Genomic DNA, 19,207 nt, shown 5'->3' with positions numbered 1-19,207 from the left:
ACATGAAAACCTCTCGAGATAACTTCCAAACATTTACTTTCAGTCCATTTCTTATGAACTTGTACAATTAATAGATTTATCGACAAATTAGAAAATAATATACGAAAATATAAAATATACCAAAAATTTTTTTCATGGAAATTATACATTTATTTTTTTCGAATATGAAACGCCAGACTTCTATTAGAAAGGGTGTCCTTTGTCCACAGACAAAAAAAAATTATATAATACAATTAATTAATCCACCAAATTTAAATATTTTTAACAGATTTTTTTTTGTTTAATTCAATATATTATAAAAATAATTAAATGAAATTATTTAACCTATTTACTGTACAGGTTCTTTAGAAATGGATTTTTTATATTAATTTTCAAACTTAAAATTTAGCCTTTAAATTAGCGAGACCTAAATTCCTAGATCTAAAGTTGAATACTTCTCCTTGTTGCTTAAAGCCGACTTTGTTTCGGACAGCCTTCGCTGGTTCAACCTAAAATAAAGAATTTATTAAGTCTGAATATTAAAAAAAATAACGTTATTTAATTCATCTTCCTATTTCCTTACAATATTCGACAAAAAATAATGATACCACTAAAAAGTTAATTAAAAAGTAATCATATCTTTAACTTATTTAAAACGAAATACGTGATCTCATATTCTTGAGTTTATTTGAACCCTTTACTTATATATTATAACCACACACCTGAGTCACATCACCAACAGTTGGCCGTTTCCTCCACTTGTACCACCAATACTCCACGCCCAACGTCACACAAGCCAAGCCAATGCCCATGAAAATTACTATGAAAACTCCTCCGATGTTTTGAATAGAGATGCCGTCTGACTGGTCATCTTGTTTCTCGCATTTAATGGCTTTAGGATTATTATTCCACCAATTCTCTTTCAACTTTTCTAGTTTACGCTTGTTGAGGAGCTGCAGAATCCTAGATAAAGTATCTATGCATTACAACCTACTAAGAGAAATACAAAAATATCCTAATATTTTAATACGGGCAAATGCACAGGGAGGTAAGATTTCATCATATAATTAGTTAATCATTTCTAATACATATATCATATGCGATTAAAATATACAATATAAATTTTCTAGAATGTATACAATGAAAAATTAAAAATATATCAAAAACGACATTTTAAACATAAATGTTATTATGTTTCGGGGGTAATAGATCCATTCATTCAGAAAAGCGCCCCGTCAATGTTAAATTATCGTTTAATTATTAAACAATAATGTAAATTATCTCGCGTATTCTAAGACGACCTGGCAAGCACGAGTATAGTACGACACAACTTAGATGTAGCATCGGACAAAATCGTAATTACAAATTATCAACATTTATTTCTTATGTGAATATGAACTTAACACAAACGTCATAATTTGTATATCATATGACCTAATAATAGTCGAGAATCTATAGCGTCGAATAGCGCGATAGGGAGTTATTTCTATTGGTTGTATAAATCGGCAGTAATCGGTTTTTTTTAATTTGCCGATGCTACATGTAAGTTGTGTCATACTATGCTTCATTACTTGATTCACTCATATTAACGCAGGTCGACAATTTAACGTGAAGGCGCGTAGTTTTGTGAGTGAATTGAATCGGTCTATAGTCTATTTCAATCATAACAGAAGAAAGCCAAATAAAAAATTTACAGAAAATTGATAAGATCTAATTTGTTGTTGTTGTTATCTATGGTATTGATATGGTTTTGCGAAAAATGGAATTTTGAACTTCTGCGAAACTGTTATCGGAATTCGTAAGTAAAATTAAAGTAAGTTGTTAAGTGTAATAGTGTTGTATTATAAAATAAAGATATATAATATTTGAAGCACAATCTAGCTAAGATCTAAGATTTTTTTATGTTTTTCCCCTTTCCATTGGTTATATTATATCATAGGCTATATTTCCTCAAGTTGAATATTATTGTTCGAATGCGTCTGCAAAAAATACATCTACTGTTTACGTTTCAGACTTTCAGATAGCGTTCGATTAATATTTGGACAAAAAAAAATACTTTTAGTAATTATAATTGTCTAAAAATTTTAGAACTGTACAGTATTTTGTGTGAGTGGACATATCACAAATACCATAAAATAAACAATATAGATTCTCGTACATTTCTAATTGGGTAAATTATTATGAATTAATTATTCCCTTTGAACGTAATATTCTAATTGAACATCAATAGAAGTTTATAAAACACAAACAGTTATTTTACAACACAAATGCCACGTCGGTCACTTAGTTATGCATAATACATGAACTCATGACATTAGCCGACATGTTATGTATGAAAATCGCCCTACCGTCATTGAAAATGCATATGTATTCGTTTGATCTTTGCTGTTGAGGTGCATTTGGCTTCAGGGAAACAATTACCATAACAAATATTAATACAGATAAAAAAATAATTTCACAGACAAAATAAAACAGTAAGAAATATACAGTCTTGTAATGTAAACAATTTAGCACTTACAAGCTAGAAAAAAAATGACTATTTTCCGACATTCAAATAAATAATATTAATGCAGTATTGTAATATGTTCCATACATATAGATTTTGCAGTGGTCATTGCAGAAATTGCTACACTATAGGTCAAAGGTTTAATTATTCATAAAACTTATATGAGTGTTAATCTTTTCAGTGTCATTATTGCTTAAATAATAATATATTGTATATATGTACCTAACAATGAAATACTCTTCTGAATAATTACTTACGCGTTGTTAAACTGGTCTTTAAGCGGTGAACCTTGTTGAACGGCTATGGCATATGGCTTCCTAGAAAATTCGTCACCGACCATTTGCAGATCGCAGCTCGTCAGAACGTGGTATCTTACGTCCGTGGCATCGCCCAACCAGGCGAAACCTTCGCTAGAACTCTTTGACGCTCTGACGCGTTCAATGGCTTCTTCTATAGAATTCGGAAGACCAGCTTCTTTCATGGCTTGCCACATTTTACTGTATTTATCACTTACAGGGTAATCCCAAACAGCGAGCTTTGCGCGCTCTACGTCACTCAAACTATCGTTTAGACTCATTTCTTTCCATATCCTGGAATTTCAATACGTTCCTTGTAGAAACCAAGAATGATTAAATAGTCATGATTAAGTATTTATTTATTTTAACATCTTATGATCGAAAGAATATCCCGTGAGATTTTACAATATACCATCTAGGAGTATCTGTTATGTACATATTATACTGCCATCAACATATAGTTATACAAAATAATATAAGGTATGCAATAAAACTGTTAAACCACTGAAAACAATAGCCGACAGGTTTTATTTTTCTTCGGTATGAAAATGCTTCTGCCATAATAATAATTAAAAAAAACTGGCTCTTAACATGTTCATGCCTGTATTTTTATTAGTATTAAGTGATTCTATTATAATATATATAAGTGAGTCTTTATTAATTATTTATTATAGGTATAAATAATTATTATAACAGTTTTCAGCATAGCCGCCACGCTACAAAGCCTTCTAACGCACTGTCAAGTATAATATATACCAATAAAAACCAAAAATATTTGAAAAAACACACTCCTAACAAGATTATGTTTAAAAGATATTAAGAGTTCCATAAAAATAAGATATCGAGTATAAAAAAACAGCATATTACGCTCATCAATTTAAATATATTTTACTGATTTATATTATTATCAACGTCAAATCTAATAAGATGGCTAACATTTTATTTTATTACAAGTAAGTATATTGCATAACTTATGCATTCAACGTATGTCTAGCATTTCCTTTTTAGAAAACTTTGCTAAAGATACAAATAAGTATTTATGCAACGCAAAACGATTGCATGCTGTTATGATTTCTAGTTAGCCAAGTTAATTCAAGCTTCGTAATGAAACCTACAAGTGTTTATCCACCAGCATCAATTGACCATTATGGTAGAATTAGCTCCAAACGTTCTCCTCTAAGGGAAAATCCTTTAACGATCAGAATGGCATTTACAGACTGTTTTTATGATTTCATATAATATAAATTTATGTAATTCAGGTGTAAATTCTGTGTTTTAATTACTTTTATGATTAAATATTTTGATTACTTATGATTAAAAGTGTATTATTAGGTATAGAAAGGAAATAGCACAGATCTGAGATAAACCGTCACGAAATACTAAGTAAGTACCACCCTGCCGATTTTTTATAAGCAATCTCGAAACACGACGCGTGTTGCCAGACAAAAACGTAACGATAGGTTAATTGATTTTGAAAAGTAAAAACCTATATCTATTTATAGCCTATATGTATACCTTTTTATAACCACCAACGTAATTAAGGTCGACCTATAAGACCTTGTGATTTTTTTTCGTTTTTAATGTAAAGTCTGAAAAATATGTTATCTTGGTTACTTGACCGATAAAAAAGATAAAGTTGTTTGATACAGAGATATCCAAACGTGTGAAAACAAATTCCATTGATAAATACACGAGCTATTTTTAAATTGTTTTATGATAACATTTAGGCTTACAGTCGTATAAGAATGTGAGTTAGTTCTGTTAATCTCCTTTGTTTATTATCATCATAGTAACCAGAGACTACAGATTTTATTTTTCCATAGACTTTCAAATAGGTTTATCTTACAATGACATAAAAAAGACAGGGGAAAGGATGGTTAAATAGCAATGATATTCTGATAAACAGATATGTTATATCCATACTAAACAACAGAAAAAAGTGTGCCGTGCCGGGGACCGTTTATTTTAGTTTATTTTTACATCTCGTTAAAATTAAAAGGATAGCTTGATAAAAACAATAAGTAAAAGGGATAACTAGATGTTTTATGACGCAAAACGTATTACTACGTAATTATTATGTATTATAACGTATTACTACGTAAAACGACTAAAGCCAAACGTCCCAATTAGTACGTTTTCTAGTCTTCACTTTTTCCGCGTTAGTAACATATCTGTTTACTATAACATCATTGTTAAATAGCCGTTTCTTGCAGATAACTAAATCTGAGAGAGATAAAAAAAATATATCAAATAAATAGTTAAAAATTAGTGCTTATAATACTTAATATATTATTTTATATTTTTGTCGCAAATAATATTACGATAATTGTTAAAATGCAGACAGGCATCATTCTAGGCACTTTGTGAACGTCATAATTTAGTCAAGGTAACATGAAATATTTAATAGGGTCTTAATACTTACTCGTAAAATTTTACTTCAATGTTGGCCATCCTCTCGAAATACGTCATAGCCGAAGACCCGTTTAACGGCGCGTACTGTATCTTATACTGTTTCGAGAGGTCGTCTAAAGATTCAATAGGAGTGTCCAGTCGGGAAACTGTTAGGAACGCCGCTAAATTTGCTGTGTAAGATGCTATTATGATGAAGCTAAAAATGGGTAAAATGTATACTTATACAGTTTTTTGACATCACTACAATTTATCCATTTATCTATATAGTATTTAAGTTAGTTATGCTTAAATTCAGGTGTTATGGAATGCTAAACGTAAGATTTTACGCTTTCCTAGTTTTAGTTAAAATACAAATTGAAAAAAAAAACTGCAAATTAATTTAAAAGATCATTATACTGTTTTGATACGCAATTTCAACTATTTGTTTTTCAGCTGGAGTGTATAAAGTTTTAATTAGTACGAAAAACTTTACCCAAAAAGCCACCAAGTAGCAGCAAGCAGCCGTCCGGAGAGGTTCTTCGGCGCTTCCCCACCCCCTTGTGGGGTTAGTGACGTCATACAGAACCAGAGACACTCCTTAAGTGTAAACTCTCGCTTTTCTTCGTCATCTCTGTATTTTTCGCGATTGTTTTGGTAACTATAAGGACTCCATTTATCAAATATCCACATAAGAAAACTGAAATATATACTTGTAATTGAAATAATTAATTGATTGATATTTATTATGATTTCTTGTCTATAATAGTTTTTACAGTTGATTAGCGATGAAGTTTAAGACAAAACATTACACGATTATAATGTCCAGGCAGACTAAAAATATCTGGATCATTCCAATACATTACGCCATAAAATATAAAGAGAAATTCGAAAACTGCAACACTTTTTTTTAAATAAATATTTATCTGTCTTGGCAGATGACAATTTAAACATTTTAAAACACTCTTAAGTCCATAATATAAGTATCATATTACCTATTATTTGCTAAATAGCAAATTCTTTACATGGTGTTGAATGTCATTAAATTATTTCTATACTGTGTCAGGGCTTTAACAACGATATCAATGTCGGAGAGACATGGGAATAATGAAGGTGAAATGCATAAATACATTGGCAAGTGGTATGTGGCAATACTATACAGTTATTATTTTATTTTAAACTAATAAAAAAATATACTATAAATATATGTAAATTTAAATTATATTTTAAAATCTCTAAGATAACTATAATCATTCCGTACAATGTAAGTAATAAAATAAATAAATCCAGGGCCTCGGCTTTAATTTTTTCGTTTATTTTAGGATATTTAAACATGCCGCCCGTACTCCCGTACCCCGCCCTGCCTGACCTAAAAGAACCTGATTGGAAGTTTGGAACATGACATTTTTGAAACTATATCGTAAAATTATAATACTTAAAAAAGGTTTTACTTAAAACCTTATTTTTTTTTCTTTTGTCTCGGAGTACCTAATTAATTGTGAAATCAAACGGAAATTGGAAATTGAAATTGCAAATTTAAGTTCATCATTGATCTTTAATATTGCTTATACTATCAAAGTGACCCGTAAACGTAGCTATTAAAAGTCTTGTAACTAATATTAATTTGTTATTGAACGGACCCGACAATGTTGCTTTCGACATATAAATGAATATTCACTCGAGTGAACGTTCTTCAGAGTGAACGGCCTGGAACATTCCACACAATTCCAGCTAAAAGCTTACTCCGTGAATACATGTTGCAAAAGGTTTCATTGGCATGTATAAATATTTATATAAATAAAAACCTAACCCGCTTTTTATTTGTAATCGAATAAAAAAATATAGCACGCAGAAAAATTCAATGACACTAAAATACTTCCTAGACAATTAATTAGCACTGTTTGATAACAACTTCCATTGACAAATGAAATACTTGTTTGCCTTTCCAATTAACATATTAAACTACAGATCCGTCTATGGTGATCTAATTTATTTTATATAAAAAATAAATTGAATTGAATGCGTCTTCTTTTAATTTTGCTTTTATCAGTCAAATTATACGTAAATAACGAAAAAAAAATATTGACAATATTTGTTTTCCATTTTAGTCGCCTCACTTTTAGATTTGTTAAAAATTATTATTAATTATCCTTAAAAATATTTTTGTATTTTAATTGAATAAAAAAATATTATAGTTATATTATTACTAAAAGTCAGAAGAGAAACGTAGCTATAACCATTAGATTTATTACAATATGATTATCACGGCTACCAAGTATGATTAGTTATTCCTAGTTCGACCTCGTTCGACAAAATCAGATAAGAAATACATAATGGATTCAGGTGGGCATCGGTCTATTGATCGCATGAAATATAATGGCATAGTGTTATATTAAAATTGTATGACAACTGTCTGGTAAAATGGCTCCTGTCTAAATTACTGCCTGGAACGGTCATGAATCTATACGTTGGCAGGTAAATTTGTTGGATCGTCTATTAAGCTGATTGTCTGATCTTTAATATCGAGATTAGACGAATAGTTCTCTCTGTTCACTAATACAGTAGAACTATTCATGGCAAATCGACACCGTTGACGTTTTTCATGGCGTTTTCACGGCATTTAATACATTATTTCAGCGCTGTAGAAGAAAAACCGATGACGACACGAGTTCAAATCAGGACAAGTACTATTGTTAGTTTCGCATGCTAATTTGTATTTACATGTCGTGCTCGTCGGCGAAAAAAGTCTGAACGTTCTTGAGTCGAGTGCGCGTCTGTATATATACCCATTAACTCCTGAAAAATTGTAATAGCACTAACCCTCTCGCTCACTAAAATCAGTCCTCTCCTATTGCCCAGCTGTGGGTCATTTAGGGACTTATTCATGATAGTTATCGTATGAATTACTATAACATCTTTAGCATGTCCTTGGTTAGGATGACTGTAGATGGCTTGATATTGATAATATATTATTTATATGGAATGTGCACACTTCTGTCCCTTTTACAAATCATCAGCACAGATCTCAAGATAGCGAAAAAATATGTGAGACATAGATTCGGGAGAAAAGTAAAATAAGTCTAATAAGTCTGTAAATATTGCTGCTGGACTGAGGCCTCCACTCCCTTTGAAGAGAAGGTTAGGAGCTTATTGCACCAAACTGTTTCACATGTGTCAGAATTTACATGTTACAGAACATCATTAAAAATAGACACCTGCGTTGAAACCAACGCCGCGGATTGAAAAAAGTGTTTTACTGAAATAGATTTATTTTTTCAAATTAATGTCGTTAATTTATAATCACGATATAGTTATAAAATTATTTCCTATCTTCTGTATTCGTTAGAAACATACACTTCTTATATTTGGTCAGACAATATAATTTTTTTTATGAATAAGATTATATAGCTGATCAAAGCTACTATCAAGTTTTATGTATTGATAGTAGCAATGGTCAGATGTATGTCATAGAACTTAGCCATTAAGTGCAAGGCTTTATCTACGTCATTTATTCTAATATATAGAGCATTCTTACTCTGAAAACTAAGTATAGATATATAATAAAATTCACACGTTATGTTATATTAATAAATTATTATTTCAAATCTTAAGGTATTTCTTTCTAAATATATATAAAAAAAGAATAAGAAACAGGAACCTTGATTATTATCGCTCGACTTTAGTTTTTTTTTTTTTATTTAATACTTGATAAGCACATGCGTGATGTTTAAAAAATTCTATCTATTAAATTGCCATAAAATATTATTATCAAATAGTATTTTAGACAAATGTTATTAAGACATTATTAACATTAAAAAGTTATATAATAAAATTTACTCAATAGTAATGTTTATTGGGAAATAAACATAGTTATATTATAAGTTGTTTATGTGGCATTGTAATTAGTCATAGGAAGTGCTATAATTTACACGGATTTCACAACCAACAAAATGGCGTAAGTCCTATATGTAACAACATTGTCCGTGCTTACATAGTATTCATTTGCAGAACCCAGGGCGGCACTATCCTGCAGTCGTCTAGTACGTCTAGATAAGCTGACTTATAAATATTTAAATACTGTGTTGCCATGCGTGATATATATTTTTAACCTTGTTCACTCACCTTGTAAAAAAATATGCCGCTAAAATAGACAGCCAGACATCGTTTTCCAAAACAGTGAGGAACTTGAACAATGACGTAGGTGTAATTGGTAGCTTCATTAGAATTGTTATTCCGACCAAATCGTAATATGGTACAGTAAAATCAACCACATTTTCTCTTTCAGCCATCACTGATAATGATGTGAGCCCGATATCTGCCCGTTTTTCGATCAATTCTTTTATTATCCCATTCCAATTTCCATTTTCGTCCATAGTACCGAAATTACCATCCGGCGACAGAGATATTTCATAATCAAATTTAACAATTTGTCGAATTTCCTCTATCAGGTCAATACAATAACCTTTAAAGCCTTTCGGTGATTCGTCATCTCTTATAATAAATGGTTGTTGCTGCAAACAATAAATATTAGAGATATACCTATTTTTATTTTAAAATAAATATAACGTTGGATGATAAAATAAAAACGTTACACGTTAAAAAGCTAATAATGACACGATTGTTTACACAAATGTATCTAAGTAAGCGACTGAATTTTATCAAAAGAAGTTTAAACAATATCAGAGTTCATTAACCCACCTCAACTGTTATAATTCTGTACACAAGCTGTGCTGAATAATCACTCATGTTATCAGGGTCTGTTAATGATAATGGATTTAACAGCCCAGCTTTCCATGAACCTAAAGACCGACTTCCGATGGATGCCCCATCTTTAATAGTAACTGCTGTTAAATCTGTGCTAAATTCCATAAAACTTCTACCGTTCATAGGATCATCTTCCGGAATATAAAAGGGAGCATAGGTAGGCGTCTCTTTTACCTAAGACAATAGTAACAGATTTATTTACAACCATTTAGCTAAAGAGAAGAATAAACAAAGAAATTCGTACATTATTACCATTTAAATTGCTACAAATGAGCGAGGAAATAATTACGTCAATAATTTTATCACTAATATTTTGCGTACCTCTTGGAATGCAGTTTTAAGATCCAAGGTTCTATTTGGAGTATTCTTACCATCGTAATCGTCGCAATTGATATATTTCATATCATTTGGCCACTTGCCAGAGTCCAGCATCGATCTGGAAATTCATAAAACGTATGCTCATGGAATATGCCAGGTTATAATTAGATGATCTATATAACACGCGTGCGCTAAATTAGAAATAACCAACATTATGAATAGCAAAAGGTCATTACTTGATTGCTAAAAATGTTCGCAGGGAAAGGTCGAAATAAAATGCAGACGTGATTTCAGGCTCCCCATTCATGCTGTATGTAGTTTTAATTTTCCCTAAGCGATCCCTACTTTTAACATCAGGCGTTGGTCTCATATAGACAATAGTGGCGTCTTTACATCCACAACCTATATCTCCTTTGTCTAAAGATAAGGCAAACCACGCGGTTTTTCTGCCAAAGTATTGATTCTCGTTAGCTGCATCTAGAACGTTCTTTATGGTCCTCAAACCGCCGATGATAAAGAAATTAACTATATCGAGTTCTCGTAAACTTCTCAGTTGAGTCTTTATTTCGTCCTTACTGAAACTTTTTACTGGGGTAATGACATGACGAGTTGGAATGTTTTGTAGCAGAGATTTGTATTTGTGATCCATAACTGCAACAAACATTTATAAAATACTCGAAATTAAGTCTATATAAGTTTAAATTACTTATGTCGAATAATACTAACCGAAGTATTCATCAAAAATAATGGCAGCATTTGTAATATCTTGTTTGATAACAATTGCTCTTATTGATTCTGGTAGAATATCTGCAGGTGGCATAATTTGCAAGAGATATTTAGTTTGGTTTGTTGAGAGAGTACGCCATTGCCTTAAATCACCTGCTTGTCCGAAGGATCCAGAAATAGTTGGCAGTGCCAATGCCGCGGTAAACGATTTAATAGTTTCCGACCCAACTCCGGTCATGGTAAAATCTAAAACGACGTGTGGCGTTTTCTTTGCTGACAACATGTCGTTATATTTTCTGCAAACTGATCGTATCATCTATTTAATTACATACGACATTTATAATACTTTTACCTTTTAAGTGTAGAACTATTATACTACAATCTGATATTAATATTTTAATTTTTTTCGAGGATCAAATTGCAACTTAATTCAGACTATATTTACCATTTTCTAAAAATGCCTTAGCGTCAGAGCGATTTCCCACCACAATAACAGGATCTACAGCAAGACCAAGGCTAGGATTACGCCTTACATACTCTTTAGCTACTTCAAAAGCTTTTTCAGCCAGTGCGTTATTTTCTTCATTTATAAGTACTAAAAATATTATTTTGACAGTAATAAGAGTTTAATTTAATTTTAATTATTATTTTAAAAATAATATAACGATCGAGTTTCAATATAACTTACAAACGTTAATATTTTGCGTTGTCTGTGAAATCGAAAAAGGAATATTAAAAAACACGCTCCAAAGGGCGAGTAAGAACTTCATTTCACAATTATATTGCTCAGTCCGGCGAAGTGTCTGCGCCTAATACCGATATCCGTAAACTAACTGAACAAGACTGCTGTGTACTATCTAGTTACCACGGTGATGTCCGGCCTTGATTCACCCTAGTAATTGATGTTATTCAAACTCATCACTTACAAACTGGTTTTATTTACAGGGTAACACATACACAAATATACTTTGTTTACTTCCCATTATTAATACTTGTCTTTTATAACAAGGCTAATAGTTATTGATTGTTTTTGTGATTACTGCTAGAATTAGTAAAAAAATCTAATAAAACTATATTTTTTACCATACCATAAGCATACTAAGTTTAATTTTTAAATTTTAATGTTCCATTTTTAATTAGTTACGTCAGGAACATACTTAGGATTTGCCTTTATTATTATTATTTTACATAACACACTTAAGATTACAAAAAAAAAAACAGTAATTGATTGGACTATTTTATTGCCAGAAACCTTTTACAAACACTGACTTCACAATAAGTAGTGTTAACTGTACAAACTACACTTCTAATACTAGATGAACTTCGAATATTGAAAAATCTGAACAATTTGTATTGTCAAATAATTATAATCTGAAAAAGTTAGTCAAAATCTTAATATAATATATTCCTTAGCTTGGAACTTTGTCTCAAAAATTTGTTGCAGAATAAAATGAGGATTCATATCCACAAGGATTTACACTATATATTTATCTTACATTCGAGGTTTGTAATCTATCACATATTAATGAGAAGCAAATAAATTAGAAAAAAAACAGATATAAGAAAAATAAAGACCCATCGAATTCAAAATAGCACACAAAAATAAGTATGTCAATATGAACTATCACCTTATTTGTCAACTTTGAACTTTATAATTTTCAAATCTTATAATTATTAGTGCAATGTGAACATTTTAATTCGTCAGGGCAGAATAGATCATAGTATTTTACAACACTTATCTGATCTTATCTGTCTTACGTACAAACTCACTATGAAGCAAGAGCAAAAGTTCACATGCACTTAAACCCAAGTCAAAGGAATGTTTAAATGGTTAAGTAATAATGCCTATGTAATATAAATGTGCGACATTTATCTGCTAACTTAAATTTACAACTGAATTATTTATCTAAACACTTTAATTAACCTTAAGTTTATATAAAATCCTTGTATTACAGAAGCTGTTTATATAAGTCGCATCGTTCACAGAACGGATCGTGAATTGATTTCACACTGGGTGAATTACTTTGGCAGTACCTACTGGCGGAATAGTTGACCAATATGTGTTACTCTTTCATCAATTCAATAACCCATCGAATGGTCTGCTGAAATAGACACCGATACGCAAAAACAGCATACAACACCAAATCCAAACTTTCATTAGGTTAGTTCACTGCGATGCACATCTGACATGACTGATATAAAAATTTACACTTTACAGGTACTTCACAGGTAAGTTAAATACGCATTTATATAACACGAGGTGTGTTCAAAAATGGCACAAGCCAATCTATATTTTTAGGTCCTCAGCAACTTCTCATAACGGTGATTCAAAGATTGGCCAATATTATTTTTTCCACTTCATTAATTTTTTCGTTGTAGTGCTCGGGCGTCCGGCACCCTGTTCGTCGCTCACATCTTCTCGGCCTTCTGAGAACATTTTGTGTCACCGATAAACGTTGCTTCGGTCGAAGGTAGCTTCTCCGTATGCCACAGTCAACATTCAGAATGCATCCGTGCACTTAATTTAACTGTCTGTCAACAATTAAGTGAACATTCAAAAAGGCCGAGCTTGTCGGCACATAAGTGAGAGACATGAGTACCAACATATAGGCAAAAAAAGATCGAAATTCGAATAAACGTAGCCCGAGAAAATTCAAAATTCGCAATACTTTTTGAACACACCTCGTAAACCTAAAATTAGTGTGGTCACAAAAGGGCCCAACTCGCTATATAATAAGAGTGTACAAATACATAACAATGTATAAAAACTATAGTTTTGGCATTGTGTAAATGTATAGAGGATATGTATCAGTCTGAGTAGTTGAACCCTAATGAACTAAGGATGCATTGCAGTAAACCAAGTGCAGTGTAGGTAGGTTTAGGCTTTTGCCTCTTCTTCCGCTGGAGTGGCTTCCTCCGCTGGAGGAGCTTCCTTTGCTACTTTCGCCTTTTTCTCAGGTGTTGTCTTCTCTGCTGCATCACCATTGTCGGTAGCTACAGATTTCCTCTTTACACCAGCCTCTTTTTTTTCTGAAATAAATTAAATACATTAATAAATTAACAATTTTAATCTATAAATCAGGACCACTAAGGCCACAGTTACTTTTAACTACTGGTATAAATAATGTTGCAAAAGGTATATTTGAAATAAGGATCGAACATACCTGTGGCTTCTCCATTCTCAACAGCATCATTGCTTTCGTCGCCATTTTCTGCAGGAGTTTCCTCTGGAGCGTCGCCGCTACCATTTTCCTCTTTGCCATTGCTTTCAGCAGGCTCTGCATCTTTTTTGGCGGGAGATTTTTTCACTGGGGACTCTTTTGGTGCCTCAGTAGAGGTAACTTCTTCAGGTGCGACATCTCTGAAAAAATATAAATTTGAATTTAATGCCTATTTAATTATTTAAAATTATACAATTTTTTTATTTAAACCTTTCTTAATTTCATTAAAATGTTTTGTAAAACAAAATATAATATATTAGCCTCAAAAGTATTTTTGGAACCGAAAATACAAAACATACACATACTTTTATAGTTGTTGTATAATAGCTTCAATATGAATAATTAAAAAGAAAAAAATATATGTAGACCGACGTAACATAGTACCTATTTACCGAGTGGAGCGATATCAAGGAAATGTACCGGAACAAAAACAAGTGGGAATTGTTGCGCAAGGCTGTCTTCATGCAGGTGGGAAAGTAACGAGGAAAATAAACGCATGTGATTGCTGTATCAATATGTTAAACCAGTAGATTGCCTCGAAACGTGGACTCAAAAGCGTTAAAAATAACTAATGACAACACGCGGCCCTCATGAGCGGTAATAACGTAACCGACGAGTTGCAAAACTCCGAAGACTCGGCAAATTTGAAACAAGCGCGCGCCGATGACGCTACCGCGCCGGCACGCTGCGCACACAGCGCCATCTTGAACCAACGTAAAACGACTCGCGCTCGCCGGCGTGCTTTCAATTTTCCCGTTAATTATACAGAAGGAAACAGCTTTATTCACTTAAATATGCGACTTATCGAGGGTTATTTAGTTCAGTTATATTGTTCTTTGTTTTTTTTTTAAGTAAAACGTAACAAAATACGAAATATTTGATTAGTCTCACTTTCCCGCGTGTATCGGCGTCGAACAACTAAGTACCGAAAACTTACAAAAGAATAAAAAAAATAGTTCTATTACATATACATAAACTTTATAATTAGTTTAAATATATAATGCTACGCGAAATTTGTATAAATAACACAAAACATATCTGAAACATAATAAAGGAAGCCATTTTGATCACGTTTCGAAAGCCGCCAAAAATAATAAAGCCATATAAACTAATATATAATTGACTTAATGAGACACTAAACTTACTTTTCGACGGCTGCGTCTGCCATTTTATAATAAGTTATAAAATTATTTGAATTACAAATAAAAGTATCCGGCACGTGCTACGCACTACGTACAACAATGTTCACTGCACAAACACCGACGACCAAATGAAGGAGAAAGAAAGACGAAAATGTGCTCAACGTTTTGCGGGGCCGCGCGCTCGTAGTGAAGTTTACGCGCCAACTTCGCTATATGAAATAGCTAGACCGTAGAACACGTAAGTTAAAGTAAGATAGCTATAGATACACAAGCCATCTTCAAACAACCTTGAATTTCTTAAACAACGCTAGGCGGGAAATATCTACCTTGCTTGCTCTGTCTTGTTTGAAAAACATTAATCGTTAAAATGTTACATCGCGCAGAAAATATAAATTATTGTATAAATAGTTTTAATTATCTTTCTAAGTTTACTTTAAAATGGCATTTTAAATTAAACTTATTGCATTTATAGATATGTAATATTATATTAATCTTTATTAAAAAAAAACACCATACTGATATATAAAATATCAAACACATTATTTTTTATCAAATACTCTAAATTCGTCGTATACAAGACTTATTAAAGCCATGATCCAAATTTTTATGAATTCTCAACGCATATCAATACTTTATCGATTAACATTTGAAAAATATAGCTTTTATTTTGAAGAAGTATGTTATATATGGTGATTTTAAATTAATAAAAACTTATTGTCAATTTAGTTCCTGCGACGTATGTAACAACTCTGATTCAAATTAATATATTATATTAATTATAACCACAAAGTTCATTTTCCGCCAAAGTGATTTTATTTTACATCTTGCTTAAGAAAAGCATCATGTCTACGTACCACAAAAATGTAAGAATTTAAATACGAAATCACATTCAAATAGCAACCTTACGACTCAGGTTTAATGTTCATTTACCAATATTTAGCAGCAAATATATCTCAGCGTTTTGTATTAGGTCGTTGGCTTTTGAAAGAAATCTTGGCACACGTTAGTGATTTCGTCAGATTATGAATTTGTTAACCAGAACAATCCGGGCACGGTCCTAAAGTTTTTGGCAGGTAAAAACCTTGAAAGATGACTATTATTTTACATTTTGGTCAACAAGATCATTATACTATAAACCTTTTTTATTTTGCCTATAAAATATTAGGTTAGTTAGTTAGTTTAGAAAATTTGGAAGAAGAAAGTATTTTACAATTAACATATAATGAAAAATTTGCATTGTTATACATGTATTAGACGTACCAATATAATAAGTCCCTGTTAATATTAAACATACAATTAATTTAAAATAATGTTGTAAATTATTTTGATTAATGATTACTGATCACTTTTTCTATTTACAAAAATAATAACTAAATTATTATTATTTTTTAGACTTTATGAACATTTTGCAGTTAGTTACCTTACAGTCTTATCGCTTGCCATTGTAACCAATTGCCATTCTAATTGTAGAATTGCTTTTGTCAGACAAATATAAACTGTCTGACTTAAATCTTAAGATATACATTCCTGTGCATATAAACGTAATTCTCAACATCAATAATATCGTCTAAAATGTAAATTAAATGAAGTATTTTTTAAACGATTTTTATATCAAATTAAGAAATTTCTTTCGTTCATGTCGTTGTAGTTCGTAATTAAATTTTTTAATTTATTATTTTTATTTTTAATAAATAAAACATGAATAATGTAGACACGGATGTTGGTACTGCTTCCTTATTTTATTTGCCATTATGTAAAAACCGCCTATCACATCACTCAGGCGCGTTAATTAACGAAGGTAACCAAGCGAATATAGAAAATATTCCTATTATTATTTCTTTAAAATCTAATTATACATTTTGATGCACGAAATAAGTAAGTTTAATGTATTGTATTAATTAATGACAAATTAAGAGTGTTCATGTAACGATGCTTTCTTTTTGTAATATATGCACTCTGTTATCTATAGATCATGGAATACATAACAACAAATAGTTAGGACATATTTAGTACTATATTTACATTAAAATGTATTCCGAAAACAGCTTAACATTATTTATACTATGTATATATTCATGTTGTATAAAACTAAATTAGCTTGCATGCATTACATTTTTTTAAATTTGGAATCCAGAATATTTAAATCTGACTAATGGAAACTGTTTTAGCAGTCAAAATAAATAAATAAATACTTTTGACATATATAATTCCAGTAATATTTTGTCTTCCTTTTGTAGGTAACCCACTAGGTCATTTATTTTAGGATGTTGCGTTCTATTTAATCACCTGGATGAATCAATTCCGCTGAATCACTTATTTCAATGCCGTTTTGTATAAAAATACCCTTCATATTGTTTCCTTGCCAAAATTTGCAAATTGTATAAAATAAAAATGTTTTAATTTTATATATTACATAGCGATGTTTTGTTGGAGTAGGCAAATTTTAAAATGTTTATGACTACGGACAGATAACGACTAGGTATATTATTTAAGAATCTATTCGTAAACATTTAATAAATCGTTACAATTAATTACTTTATCGATTACCATCAGTTAACGACAATTAATAATATTGTTTCTATTATTGTACACGATATCTAGATTTTTTTGGTTCTTTGGTGTTCTTCGAGTCTTTGGGGAGTGGCTAGTATTTTAATTAAAGGGAAAATAGTTTTTAAGTTCTATTTTTAAAAATATTCATACTAAAATGGAACAGATGAGCGATCCCACCCTTTCTCTGTTTTACCTCAATACTGTCAGAAAAAACGTTAAGACCAATACTAACTCGTTAAGATTTTCTTAGTAAATCAAGACATAGTAAAAGAATAAAAATAAACCTTATGTTGGCACAATTATCATCATTAAACTGTTACTAGGTACTAGGTAGGTACTTCAAGACACGACCTCCGATACATATATATTTAAATAATTATATACATTATTGATTGTAAATAAGAACAGTATTTGTGTGAGCGTATTCATCTTGACACAGACACACTTTAGTATCTTACTCGTAATTTTCATATTATTGTAAATGCTTTACATTTCAATAGATAAAAATATTATTTCACTGATACAAAACGAAAAGATTAACTTAAAACGTTTTCTGAAATAGATAAATTAGTTTTATACATTTTAAATGTACCTTATGTATATTCCTACTAATCAAGGAATTATGATTCATTATCTTCATCATCGATGCCGTAAAATTATTGTAGGCTATTTGTTTTTAGCGGCTTAGCTCGCCGTATAGTGGTTGGTCGTGAACGCGAGAGCGTTATATTGAGATAGACGAAAAGACAAACTTTTGCATTTATAAAATTTGTGTAGACAAATAAATGAAAAAATTCAAACAAGTTAGTTAAAGTGCCCACGTAGAAGGGCAATGACACAAAACTTGAAAGTCTAAAAGTAAATTTAAAAATAAAGTAATAAACAGTATAAGCTAACAAACATTAGGTACCAACTTAACCTACAAGGAAAATAATATACGTCGTTTATTAAAAAATCGAATAATATACTTAGTCGATAGTGTTCCATTTGAACAGAATTATTAATTCAGAAGCATAATAAAAATACAGAAAATAATTAATATTAGACGATTCCTATTATAATTTTTACCCAAATTTTCAATCACCGCATTTGTGAGAAAGGAACATAGGTACTCAATGATTTGGAATTATTATTAGTCATTTTAATTAAGTTTTATATAGTTTTTTTTTTTTCGTTTATGTACCTTATAACCTAATGCATTAAATTTATACATCGGATTATGTTGCTATGCTGTAGTGCCACCTTGCTACGGGGCATCTGATCTGTTGTACTATTTTCAATCTTATATTTAACGAGACAAGCTACATTATCTTT

General features: G+C 30.9%; 2 protein-coding genes across 2 annotated transcripts; both read right to left on the bottom strand.

Annotated features, from left to right (window-relative positions):
- Nucleotides 1-312: 312 nt before the first annotated feature.
- On the bottom strand, nt 313-11,953 carry LOC124543567 (ionotropic receptor 25a). Its single transcript, XM_047121803.1, has 12 exons — nt 11,666-11,953; nt 11,423-11,572; nt 10,978-11,280; nt 10,488-10,902; nt 10,255-10,369; nt 9,868-10,107; nt 9,292-9,680; nt 5,666-5,869; nt 5,204-5,389; nt 2,743-3,075; nt 702-942; nt 313-488 (listed from the first exon to the last, which is right to left on the bottom strand). The coding sequence occupies exons 1-12, from the start codon at nt 11,745-11,747 to the stop codon at nt 378-380; spliced, it is 2,769 nt and encodes a 922-aa protein (XP_046977759.1). The 5' UTR covers nt 11,748-11,953; the 3' UTR covers nt 313-377.
- Nucleotides 11,954-12,201: 248 nt separating this feature from the next.
- LOC124543570 (nucleolin-like) lies at nt 12,202-15,550 on the bottom strand. The gene is made up of 3 exons (XM_047121805.1): nt 15,344-15,550; nt 14,142-14,338; nt 12,202-14,007 (listed from the first exon to the last, which is right to left on the bottom strand). The coding sequence occupies exons 1-3, from the start codon at nt 15,364-15,366 to the stop codon at nt 13,856-13,858; spliced, it is 372 nt and encodes a 123-aa protein (XP_046977761.1). The 5' UTR covers nt 15,367-15,550; the 3' UTR covers nt 12,202-13,855.
- Between the last annotated feature and the right edge of the window lie 3,657 nt (nt 15,551-19,207).

The sequence above is a fragment of the Vanessa cardui genome, chromosome 3 (assembly GCF_905220365.1).
Source record: "Vanessa cardui chromosome 3, ilVanCard2.1, whole genome shotgun sequence".
Taxonomy (NCBI): Eukaryota; Metazoa; Arthropoda; class Insecta; order Lepidoptera; family Nymphalidae; genus Vanessa; species Vanessa cardui.
Note: the sequence above shows the minus strand (reverse complement) of the source record. Positions and strands in the feature narration are given on the sequence as shown.

Coding starts and splice junctions, on each gene's coding strand:
- LOC124543570 (XM_047121805.1), bottom strand. CDS start 15,366: ATGGCAGACGCAGCCGTCGAAAA. Junction 14,339..15,343: donor GCAGACGCAGCCGTCGAAAA/GTAAGTTTAGTG, acceptor ATATTTTTTCAG/AGATGTCGCACCTGAAGAAG. Junction 14,008..14,141: donor TGAGAATGGAGAAGCCACAG/GTATGTTCGATC, acceptor AATTTATTTCAG/AAAAAAAAGAGGCTGGTGTA.
- LOC124543567 (XM_047121803.1), bottom strand. CDS start 11,747: ATGAAGTTCTTACTCGCCCTTTGGAGCGTGTTTTTTAATATTCCTTTT. Junction 11,281..11,422: donor TAAGGCATTTTTAGAAAATG/GTAAATATAGTC, acceptor TGATACGATCAG/TTTGCAGAAAATATAACGAC. Junction 943..2,742: donor AAAGACCAGTTTAACAACGC/GTAAGTAATTAT, acceptor TACTTTATCTAG/GATTCTGCAGCTCCTCAACA.